The sequence below is a fragment of the Euprymna scolopes genome, chromosome 30 (assembly GCF_053919585.1).
Source record: "Euprymna scolopes isolate OS-2025 chromosome 30, ASM5391958v1, whole genome shotgun sequence".
Classification (NCBI taxonomy): Eukaryota; Metazoa; Mollusca; class Cephalopoda; order Sepiida; family Sepiolidae; genus Euprymna; species Euprymna scolopes.
Genome location: NC_136511.1, coordinates 24,024,028 through 24,036,821, shown reverse-complemented (window position 1 = coordinate 24,036,821; position 12,794 = coordinate 24,024,028). Strand labels below are relative to the sequence as shown.

Sequence of the window (12,794 nt, the reverse complement as noted above, 5' to 3'; positions counted from 1 at the left end):
CAAAATAGACTTCGTAGCCTAGTGGGGGATGCTCTTTCCTCTTCCATGCAACCTCTTTCCCGCCGAAAAGACTTTGCCAACTCGTCACTGCTTTTTCGTTATTTTAATTGCAAGTGGTCGACTGGCCTCGAATCTATAGTCCCCCTTTGCCAAACACTCGCCTAGCTGATCCTACTATTAATAATTCCTCCATACTTTATCTGATATATATCCTAAACGTAGATTCCATGAACAAAGTTTCTTTTTTTGAATTGCACGCCTGTGGCACATTCTTTCGTTTGCCTGTTTTTCTAGCTTACTACAATTTGGTCCTCTTCAAATCTAACGTAAACAAATTTTTGATGAGCCGCCCCGTTAAGTAATCCAATTTACCACATTTCCACTACTGACGATTGCTACGATGTTTTCTTATTGACTACTGTCCATTCAATAACCCATATCCTCGAGTGCCCTCCGGGCCTTGATACGTGCGGACTACTATGCAAAAATATATATCATTCAAACACGCTAATGTTTGAATATATGGTTAAGTGGCAGTTTTAGTCGTGTAGAATTGCTTTAAATCTTCACCGCCACTCATTTTTCGGCCAAATGTCAAACATTTATTACAGTTTATAGATCATATATTAAGCTATATTGTAAAAAAAAAACACTTCCATTTTCTTTCAGTAAAACAAAAGTTATGGTGATTTTCCCAGTGTTTAAAATATGTAAGGAAGTGAGCGACGCTTTTTGTGACTGGTTTTCATAGCAACCACGTCGCTTTAGCAACTACTGCGGCTACAAATTCGAAAAGAGAAGTAACACGTGAGAATGAAAGCATGAAAGGGAGATAATTAGGGGGATTTATTGAAAGTAGACGAGTGCCGTGCATTGATATTACATATGTGTTTATGAGGGCAAAAATATAAGACTGGACTTAAACAAAGGACAAGTGGATTTATTGGAAGCCTGGAAAAATCATGGATTGCAATAGAAAAAATGCAAGCATGAAAAGTAATATGGTTAAGCTTTAACATGGAAAGGTAAAGGACTAGTTGTTAAAACTGGAAATAAAAAGGACAAGATATCCTAGTAGAAAATATAAATTTATAAGTTAAAATATTGCAGCAATAAGAATTTTAAAAAATTCAATTTAACATTATATAATCAATTTAACATTATATAATCAATTTAACATTATATACTCAATTTTGTGTTTTGCATGGTTTCGTTACATGTTTTTCGCCTTATTATAATTATTTAATGTTAATTAAAAAAAAAAAATTTCTGATATTTCTAGACAGCGTGTGCTTTGAATTAATTTAAATCAATAATTTCCGTTATAGTTAAAACTAAGAGAAAACCCCAGGATGCATGGGATAGCATGTCATTCAAAAAGGAGGGGGGTTAAGATAAGATTTCTAAGAAGCTAAACCTTCCCAAATTCATGGTTCGAGCCATCATAAAGAAGTTTGAATCACAAGGTCACGTTATGAATTTGGAAGGTCGGGGAAGGAAAAAGCTACTGTCCGCGAAAGCAGAGTGAAAAATAGTTGGACGTGTCAGCCAAAACCCAAGGATCACTGCTTGGAGATTGTAGAGGACCAGAGAAGCTCTGGAGTGAACATGTTTCGACACGCAGTTGGTAGAGTTTTGAAGAGAGTGGTTTGATAGTATGTTGCCCGAGGAAGATTCCCTTATTATTATTACTGCCTTCTGGAAACATGTTATATGGTCCGACGAAACGAAATTGAAGTTATTCGGTCATAATATTGTTTCTTCTGTTTACAGGCAATCTGGCGAAGCCTTTTTGCTTAAACCCATAATACCAACTGTGTAGCACGGCGGAGGCAGTTTGATGTTTGTGGGATGCTTTGCTGTCACTGGACCAGGAAGACTTCTTAAGATCACAGGAATTTGGAAAAAGGAGGATTATGTCAATGTTCTGAATGAAAACCTGAGGATTATTGTCGGGAGGAATGAGCTTAATTTACTGTTGAAGAATGCTAAAAGTTAGTGAAAAACTATAATAAACGATTACAGCAAGTAATTAAGGCTAAAGGCCATACAAATAGATCCTTAGAATTACAGCTACCACAAGGGAATTTTGAAATATCGTTAGTAATTTCTTTATTATTCATTTTTTTAATTCGATTATTCAGTTGCAAAGAGCAGTTCAAGATATATATTATACTTTGTAATTTCCTTAGATTAAATCTTTTCTGAAGGACTTTTAAGATTAGATGAGGGTTTTATTGGACGGTGGCAATAAATATGATCATGACTATATATATACATATATATATATATATATATATATATATATATATATATATATATATAGTAAGTTATACAATATATATGGCGATTAAGCTACACTGAATATTCCGCGTTTCATCCACTCTAAGACTCTTCAGGCTTATATATATATATATATATATATATATATATATATATATATATATATATATATATATATATATATATATTTAACTATTATTTTTCCTTGTACACACTTTTTTGTGAATTATTCCATGGATTTCTGCCTTTGGATTATTATGGACCATCTTCTTCCAATTACGGGATTTCTTTGGATTTTACTTGTACAAATGGAAATTCTTTTAACTTTCTTCAAGTTTTACATTTGGATTTTACCGTCACTGGATTTTTTTATCTTCCACCAGACTATCCATTAATGTGTAATCACCTTTTTCTTTACCATATTCCCTCTGCTTAACTTATTTCGTTTTCAAGTAAGATCTTTGACTTATTTCCAAAGCAGATGTATTTAATCCAAACTGTGGTGTATATATTTATTATGAGGAACATCTTACGCCTTCTACATCGAATAGTTAAATTCTATGAAATAACTCATCTGAGACAAATGTATGTTTCTAAAAGTGTTGGAAATCTTTTATATGGAATGGAAAAAAAAATTGGAACAGATGAAATTAAAATTGAGTTATGCAACGTTTTCAAAATCAAAATAAATAAATACACTTAATTATCGTAGTTTTTAAAGACATCCACTCAACATGAATTTAAAACACACACACACACACATACACACACACACACACACATATATATATATATATATATATATACAAAATACTAACTGGAATGTTTATTTGTATAAAAACTATATATACCGTTGGTATTATTCAGTAATTATTCTGTTTCCTCGTTTTCTTCCTTCCTTTCAAACCAAACAGAAAAGATAAAAATATATTATCAATTTTTTTCCCAAGCGATTTAATTAAGGAAAACAAAACAAAAAAAAACATTAATAATAAGCAACTCATTAATAGTAATCTTACGACAACCTTACACCTTGAGCAAGGCAAAAAAAAAAAAAGCAAAAAAAAAAACTTACACACACACCCACAGAAAACATGTAGAAACCTTTTTAAGCGCTATCAAAGGAAACCGGTATATATATGCGGACAACCCAACTAAAATTTACAATGATCGGTATTTTGTTTGTATCTATAGTATACTTACTATAAACACATTAAAATATTCACACATCTGAAATCAAGTTATTATTCATCTCTAATATCTAATTTAATCACTCCAAGCTTTAAATGTTACTGTGATTAAACGGCGAGTGAGCACCCTCACTATTCTGCCAGTGGATTAGTGGTTTAGGATACGGGCTCCTCCAAAAAAAGCATGCTTACCAAGTTCGAATCCAGTTTCTTCCGTAAACCCAAAGTTGACTACAACTAAGTGGTTGACTACAACTAAGTGGTTGACTACAACTAAGTGGTTGACTACGACAAAGTAGTTCACTACAACTAAGTGGTTGACTACAACTAAGTGGTTGACTACGACAAAGTGGTTGCCTACAAATAAGAGGTTGACTACAACTAAGTGGTTGACTACAGCGATTGAAAACGATGTTCAACTAAGTTCCTGTGAAAAGAACATGTTCTTTTATCAATATCACATCTGTTTGATAGGAAATACATGGAATTAGTGTTGACAGTGGAATTGAACCATAGTCCGTCGACAATAGAATTGAACCATAGTCTGTCGACAATGGAATTGAACCATAATGGAATTGCACAATAAAATTGAACCATAGTCTCTCGGCAATGGAATTGAACCATAATCTGTTGACAATGGGATGGAACACTAATCTGTCGACGGTGGAATTGAAACATAGTCTGTCGACAATGTAATTGAACCACAGTCTGTCGACAATGAAAGTTAAGATTGATCGTTAACCTAAAGAAGTGACATGTTAACCTGTATGGATATGAGTTTTAATAATATTACAGTACTAAAACTATTTGCCAAGGAATCAATGATATACTGGAAAATGGTATTGGAATATTATTTAGGCTGGGGCTTTGGGTGACGATGATCTCTGGGTCACCCATCGCAGAAGAACTGGCGTGAGAAATCCCCCGATAGGAACATTACCCACGGGGAAATGCTTACGTAAGGATGGCAATTGAATAATAAGAGCGAGTCTTAGCGTGACAAGGCCACGTCCTATTGACTGAAGTGTACGCCCTAAGAACGTCCAACCTATCCCATATCTATCTATATAACGACCTGTACAATTTCCAGGGGAGGATATATCTATATCTATATCTATATATCTATATATATATCTATCTATCTATATATATATATATATATATATATATATATATATATATATAGAGAGAGAGAGAGAGAGAGAGAGAGAGAGAGAGAAAGTCAGAATAAAACGAAGATAGAAGAAAGAGAGAGAAGAGAGGAGAGTAACTCTCTCCATGCAGGCTGACAAAAACTGGAACTCCCCTGATTCGAGCACGTCAACTGCGTCCCTATGCAAGACGAATTCAAATTTCCCTAGCCCGACAACCGCACTTCTTAACACTGGCTAACTACAGACTTCTACGAACGAAGAGAGAAGGAAAGTGTATCTCCGAAAGTGAGAAGGAAATTTTGAGTTTAAATGTGCTGACCATTTTTAAACGAACTGTTATCCGATATTCCAAACACAAGATTTGTATTTTTTCTAAAGGGCCAGCAATGGATAGTTTTTTTATTCCTGGTATACGAAAGAGGGGTAATTATCTAACTGACTGTTGGCTTAATATATCTAACTATCTTTTTGTGTCACCGCAATTTATATGGTACTTTTTTTGACACTCTGCCATTATCTAGTTCTGACAATATAATCCTTGTATGGAAACCGACCCGAGGAGTTGAGTGTCATTTTTTCTCTGTGTGCTTTAAATTGCAGGAGCGCCAACATCAAGTCTGGAGATAATCTCGAGGACTTTTCGTCCAGAGATAGGAGGACCCAGAACGACCAACTAACCCTGTCTTTACGTGGGTCGATTATGGGTAAGTATTTTCATTAATGTGAGTTATTTGGGTGACCGGATAGCTGTTGAACTTAATTCGGGTGTTCCGTAATTTCGAATACAATTGGATTTGAACTCTTATACCAGTGAATATCCGTTAGCGTATTCGTTGGGTTATATTTGGTGCCTAAAGACGCAGGATCTTGACCATAAAGGATGTGTCCACTATGGTTGACAGGTAAACTATTTTGTTTTTCGTTTAACTATGGTTATCTTTCTTGTTATAGATATGGCGTTTGTTTGAGTCAGTGACAAAGTAAATGTTCGTGTAAAAAAAGAGTGCAAAATTAGCGGGAAAAATAATAAACAGTGAAAAATAAGATTAAAATTACGAATCATATTTTAAAACTGCCAATTGGCAGGAGTAGTAGCGTAAGAATAAGGTAATAATTAACACTTTTAATCACGAGTCATACTTGCAAAAAAAGAGGATGAAATTTAAAGTTAAAATTCAGTTATTAATTGAATATATTTGAAAATTAGTGCCCCAAATGGAACCAAAATAGGTGACAGTGAAACGGAGAATTGTAAACGCGTGCCCGAAGTGGGTCACACAGAATATTTCGATAGAAGCAAGGATCCTCCTTCGAATTTTCTACTTTGAGAATCCTCCTCTGGAATTTCATAATTTCCTGATTCCAGGGCATCCAAATGCACGAGATGAATGATGTTCGGGCTAAAAGATGCGAGAATGATGTTGGTGCCCTATGAGGCTGAGCAAGGATCGGTGTCACCGTTAATCGAGCGGTAATTCAAGGAGAACTCCAGATTGTCTTGGAGACAGTTGCGATCAGGACTGCTGAACAGACAGCGATAGGTGCAGTGAGGGAGCTCTTCTGATTCAGACAGCGAAGGCGAGGGGACATCCCAGAACTACCGGAGCGAATTTCGAGTCTGACCGTGAGAAAAAGTGGACTCCTCGAAGCTCTGTTGGCAAATATGCTTGGAGAGGCGTTGGGAGATCGACACATCCAACATGGACTCTCGGTAAAAAAAAAAAAAAAACTCCAAAAAACTTGAACGTAAGTTAGATGGAACTGATACCAGAATACTCAGGGCAGCGTTAAACATAAACTGGAAACCACACCCAACCTTTTGCCCAGGATCTCTTCAGTAATAAGAGAAAGAAGAACACAATATGTCGGACATTATTACAAAAGAAAAGATGAGGTCGTCAATTATGTGGTACTGTGGGATCCTAAACACGGAACTAAAATAAGAAGACCTATTAGGCCGAAGTTAATATTATTGACAGAAGACACTGGCTTACAATTTGAAGATCTTCCCAAGACCATGGAAGATACAGATTTGCGGAGGGAAAGAGTCAATTTGGTTCGGCAACCCACCCGATACGAACCCACCCCAAAACGATGATGAAAATATACAAAGCAGAACCCACCGTATCCATTGTGCTTCTTTTTCCAACGTCTTGTTTGATTTCGAGTTCTGTTCGCTGACATAAGATAAAGAATATCTTTAATTACACTGGTCAACATCCAAAATATCAACGAAAGAGTTTTAACCGATTTTATATATTTATATAAATTTTGATGCGCTGAGTCCAAAACTAACATTTATTTTTCTCAATCAGGTCATTTTTCTATTCTATTGCAATATATTTTCTTGCAACATTCCTCATTTCGAACTGGAAGCGTGGTCGTCAACAATTGGAGTCAATAATTACACAGAACTCGTCACGAAAATGCTCACTGCTTTAAAAACCTGGGATGCAACATGGATATGCACTACCTGTATTACCATTTGGATCGGTTTCCTGGTAATCTTGGATTAATGGGCGACGAACACGGGGAGATATTTCAGTAGGAAATGAAGGCGATATAGACAATGCACCAAGGATAATAGGATTTAGTTATGATTAGAGTTATGACAAGAAATATTATTTTTTATTATTTTGACTCTCGAGAATATATCAGTTAATATCCTATGTGTGTTTTAGATAGAGTGATGTGGTTCTAGATTGATTAAGTGTATCTACATGTGTCGGCTATATACTCGAGACCCAAAACAATAAGAATATTCTCTTGTAAGTCCTGAAAAACATATACTGTTGCAATTTAAAGAGAGACATTCCTTCTTGTGTTGTATACGTGACGGACAACGGTGGAAAATATCAGAGCCGGGCAAAGTCAGATGTAAATCGGATTGCTGGCTATGACGTCAACCCTACATTCTGATCGAAGAATCGAGAACATGAAACAATGAGAGAAATATTTAACTCTAGAATCGAGGAAATCATTTGTTGTGGTCGCTAAGGTCAACAATGATACAGAACTCGTCAGCAAAATGCTGACTGCCTTAAAAAAACCTGGGTTGCAACATGGGTAACAACATACACTACATATTCTCACTGCTGGATCGGTTTCCTGCGAATCTTAGATAAATGAGCGGCGAATAGAGAGGGAGATTTTAGCAAGAAATGAAGACGATAGAGACCAGGTAGCAGGGATCCTGAGATGCAGTCATAATGCGCAGCTACTGCTGGACTTTGAAGAGAGACCTCCCTGCTATTGTTTATTGTACCTATTTACTATGCCTCCCCACGAGACAGAGTTAGACACCAGGGTAATTTTTTAACGTGGAGAAAAGGTACAAAAATAAAAATTGTCTCAGTCGTGAAGGATTTCTCCTCCACCGAAAGAGAACAAGAAATAGAAGTGCAGCATCTGAAGAACAGATGGTATTTATTTGCTCCCCCACCGAGCAAATTAGGCACAAGGCCGATTTTTAATGTGAGGAGTGAAGGGAGGGGGAAGGGAAAAAGGGGAACAGCTCCCGAGAGGTGGGAAATGGGAGCTGGTTAAAGGTCAGGCATGTGGGGTTGCCCCCACATCTGGTCTTTGCTAGTCATAGCTAGTCATAGCTTGCAGCATCTGCCGGAACAGATGCTACACTTTGATCATGTCCCGAAGGCCAAGAAAATTGTTTATTGTAGGAAAACTAAGGAAACACAATTTTCGGCCTTGAATAATTAATGATAATCGAACATCTAATTTTCCTGAAAATCTGTGATCAATGACCGAAGGGCAGGGGGGGATTCCTCATGACATAACGCATCCAGTTTCATACATTTGCTGTCTTTAGCAATTTGATATGTACTGATAACGTGATGAATTCTGTTGTACTTTGAAGCGAGTCATCCCTGCTTTTAGGTATTCATGGCGGCTAATGAAACAAAGGATCCAACTGTGAAGGATCAATGATGACCAAATATCGAGTTTTTATTTTTACTTACGTTCCCCACAAGCAAGTCATATCGCGATTGGGACAATGTCTAAGAAAAAATTACAATATGTTTATTTACATTACATTTGAACTTTTCCATATCAGTACAGTTAGAGAAGTAGGTACCAGGAAGGAAACTCCAAACACCAGCTGTTCGAGGGAAGAAACTATTAGAGTAGAAAGCTTTCTGGCATTTAGGGACCACAACAGTGAAGTGGTAAGATTTTGTAACTAAATGGGTTTGCTAGGGTTATGTATGCCGACGGGGAAAAATCTGTCCTTATCCATGTCCTGTCTCCTGATAATGTTATCAATTCTGATCTATTCTTATCATTGATCAATAAATAGTGTATCAATCATGCAATGTTAACGTCAATATTGAGGCTACACAATGTTTGATTACATAATAAATTGAGTGAGAAATATATTTTCTTAAATGCATACTTTTATCTGATGTAAAGGTAATAGGCCGCAAACATAACCGTCAAACGTTACTCTAATGTATTTAATTTATAAAAAAACGTATTTTCCTATTGTCAGCGTCATCTATCTCTCTTCCTCGAGGTCTTCATAAATTCATTGTTGCCCATCATTGTTGCTCTTGCTAAGGTATTCAAACTGTCAACGTATGTTTTCCATTGCCCTCCTCTGGTTCTATCAACGATATTTCCTGTCAAGCTAATCTGTTTTATTCCGCCTTTTCTGTAGACATGCCCCATGAATCTCGTTTGTCTTTTTCGTACTGTTGTGATTAGGAACGTTTCTGTGTTTGCCATTTCTAATACCTGCTGGTTAGTTTTCTTTTATTTCCAAGATATCTTCAACATTTTCCTCAGGAACCAAGTTTCAGTTTCCTCTAATCTTTTCTTCCTGCTTTTGGTGATTGTCCTTCGTTCACAATCGTCTAATAGAAAATACCATAAATACGTTTGTAGTTTTCTGAATTTGGTGTCTTTTTTGCGTTTCTGTTGGTCAAGATTGATGTCAATCTTTTGAAAGTGACTTGGCTTTAGCTATGCACCTTTATATTTCAGTAGTGCACCTTCCATCAGATGTGATTCAGTATCTTAGATATTCCTACAGTCACTCAGTAGAAAAAAATGACCTTATTGAGGAAAACAAATGGCGTTTTTGGAATCAGCAGTAAATATTTGCTCTAAATCAGCCGAAAAAACCTAAGACGACTTACAAAACACATTTTTTTACCCAGTATTATAGATTATTTACATTTGTAATTATTTTCAAAAGTAATGTCATTTTAAAGACATTTTAGTAATCATTGCCTTGGAAGCATAAAACATGCATTAACAACCATTAACAAAGACATAATGTGTATTATTCGGATTAATGCTCCTATCTTGAATGTTATTTTTTATGGAAATCGCTCCAGACAAAGCATGAAACCATTTAATATAAGATGTTAAACATATTACTATAAGGTAAAAAAAAAAAATCAACGATAAATGTTAGATAAGTAAAGTTCAGCCTAGACAATAACAAGACGTCCCCTTTGTCAGTAACACCGCTTATGGTATGTGAGAACTAAAAGACAATATAAAAGAAGCTTAATTTCGTTGCAGTCCGGGATGAGAAAGCGATCGGGTTCGATTAACAGAACAATCTAGGAATCTAAGTAAATATTTTCGACCATTCAAGCGAAGTAAGAAGATTAAGTTAGAATAAATTCGTATATATATATATATATATATATATATATATATATATATATATATATATATATGTATATATATATATGTATATATATTTATATATATATATGCATATATATATACATATACATATATATACATATACATATATACATATATATATAATTTATTCATACAAATATTGATGGCTACATATGTGCATACATGTTTCTGTAATAACCCGCGTTGGGTGATTACGTCTTCAGGCCAAGAATTATCGTCGATAACCCGACGATAATTCTTGGCCTGAAGACGTAATCACCCAACGCGGGTGATTACAGAAACATTTATGCACATATGTAACCATCAATGTTTGTATAAATAAATTTCATATACCTGCTCTGTTCACTCATTGAGAACTCTTTGGTAGACACATTGGTTTTCATTGGATGTACTTCTTGGAAACTAAACTCTACTGGTTATATATATATATATATATATATATATATACATATATGTATATATATATATATTATTGTGTATATATTTTACACGAATTCCCATTTATCCGTATATTATTTTCTAAGCGCTGTACAGTTTATACCGTGAAAAAGATGTATTTATATACACGAATAACTGAAGTCTCCTATAAGGTCATGGTCGACAGAACGAAAAAAAGTTATCATAGTAGATTAAATAAATTCATCTTTCGACAACATACACCTGCAGAATGTCGGAGGATACATTGGCCGAAAGCTTGTGTGAGTAACACTCAAGGTAAGAACAATTTTCCCAATAATTGAAATATTAGAATTCTTCGATCTTCACGTAAATAATTCCAAAACGTAAAGGAATAATTATTTGTGGGGAAAAGTTGAAATTTAAAGTTGATAGAATAATAAAACCATAAAACGGCTACCTTTTTTCTTTCTTCTGTTATTACGTTTATTCCATTTACTTTGCTTGGATTTTCCCATTTTCCGACCTGATTTCTTATTCCCTGATTGAATAAAAAGAGAATCGTTGTTATCTATTGGTACCATACATTATGCTAACTGATATGTATTTCGTCGTTGAGTTTCATTAAGCTCATGTCAAAATAACTTGCCAGTAAACAGAAATAGACTCGGTATATCTAGCGTGAGTGAGGCAAGATAGAGGTAAAGAGTAATCTTGCCAGACAAAACACACTACAAGTCCGGTGTCGAATGATATTATAGAGGAATTACATCACTTGTTCGGAGGGCAGGATGGAGTTTCTAGTCAGTCAGAATCGATGAAGCGGCTAGAAGACAAATAAGACAATATAGTAATCTACGTGAATAATTTCCTTGAGATTCATCTTTAAGGCAAAGTAAGAAGCTTTAGCAAGAAGGAATTGATTTAAGTCGATCTTTTAGATCGAATTAATTTTAGCATGTCATTTAGTCTCTCTCCTCGTGAACGAATTTCTCTCTATAATAAAACACTTAACACCGCAACAAATCTCCATTGTTTTTATACATGCGTTTTACACCCCTAAAATAACAGTCGATCAAGCGACACAACCATACAGGGGACGTCCTGCAGTAAAAAACAAAGTAAGACCCGCGTTTTATTATTATATGTATTTCTTGATGGTTTATTTAAAACACTGGAAGATAACGGTGGTTAAGTGGTTAAGAACACGGCCAGACGATCTGAGTTTTCAAAGTTCTATTTCGTTCCACAAAATCACTTTCACTGTTGATGTTGGCAACCTTTACATGTTCCATTCTGTAAGAACTCGATGTCTTTTTGGAGAGAATTCTGACTGGAAAAATATGCCAAAATAGAATCTTCGTATTCGTACAATATGATGAAGAAGGAGAAAGACAAAAAGAGAGAACGTGAGAATGAGAGACAGAGAAGCGAATGAAAAATACAGAAAGAGAGAAGGAGAGAGAGAGAGAGGGATTTTAATGACCCAGCAGTATATTTTTAAAAACTGTTTAGCTAACGAAACATAAAGGTTCCATTTACATTAAATTATACTTCAATATATTATTTGAATAAATTACTATTCATATCAACGGAATAATTGCAGATATAGAGGGAAAATAACACATTAAAATTACAAATGAATAACAGGAAACAATTATTGTAGACTATTTAAAAAGTAGATATCCAAATTAGATAATCGAATGCCTATATGCATTTCGAGCGTAAAATATATATATATATATATATATATATATATATATATATATATATATATATATATATATACATGTGCGTGTGTCTATTGGGAAAAATAGGCTTATTCAATTATATTTCACTATTTACTTATACCAATCCTTTTATTTATGAAAAATAGTTTTATCGATGCATGTTAGATATAACTGCAGTGCATATCCAAATACACATCATAAACAAGTAAATGTCCAAAGGATATCTTTCATATTCTGAGATGTTGTTCATCTTACCGTTTATTTCTTTCGGCATGTTAAAATGTGCAATTCTTAACAGCACCTATTTCGTAGCATAGAAACAATCATATAATTGTTATGTCAATCGCTAAATATTTCCCACC

General features: G+C 34.8%; 1 protein-coding gene across 50 annotated transcripts in view; it reads right to left on the bottom strand.

Moving 5' to 3' along the window:
* Window positions 1-12,794, bottom strand: part of LOC145254714 (uncharacterized) — a 269,962-nt gene that overhangs the window by 7,229 nt on the left and 249,939 nt on the right. For 17 of the 50 annotated variants that reach the window (XM_080113402.1, XM_080113408.1, XM_080113387.1 and 14 more), the window contains 2 exons: window positions 11,163-11,243; window positions 6,751-6,804 (listed from right to left, as the gene is read on the bottom strand). The exons of 9 other annotated variants lie outside the window; for them this stretch is intronic. In XM_080113402.1, coding sequence (XP_079969528.1) covers window positions 6,751-6,804; window positions 11,163-11,243 — 135 coding nt within the window. Of the gene's footprint in view, window positions 1-3,134; window positions 3,182-6,750; window positions 6,805-11,162; window positions 11,244-12,794 lie in introns of all 50 variants that reach the window. 24 more of the 50 variants (XR_013863794.1, XR_013863796.1, XR_013863795.1 and 21 more) reach the window with 5 other exon arrangements.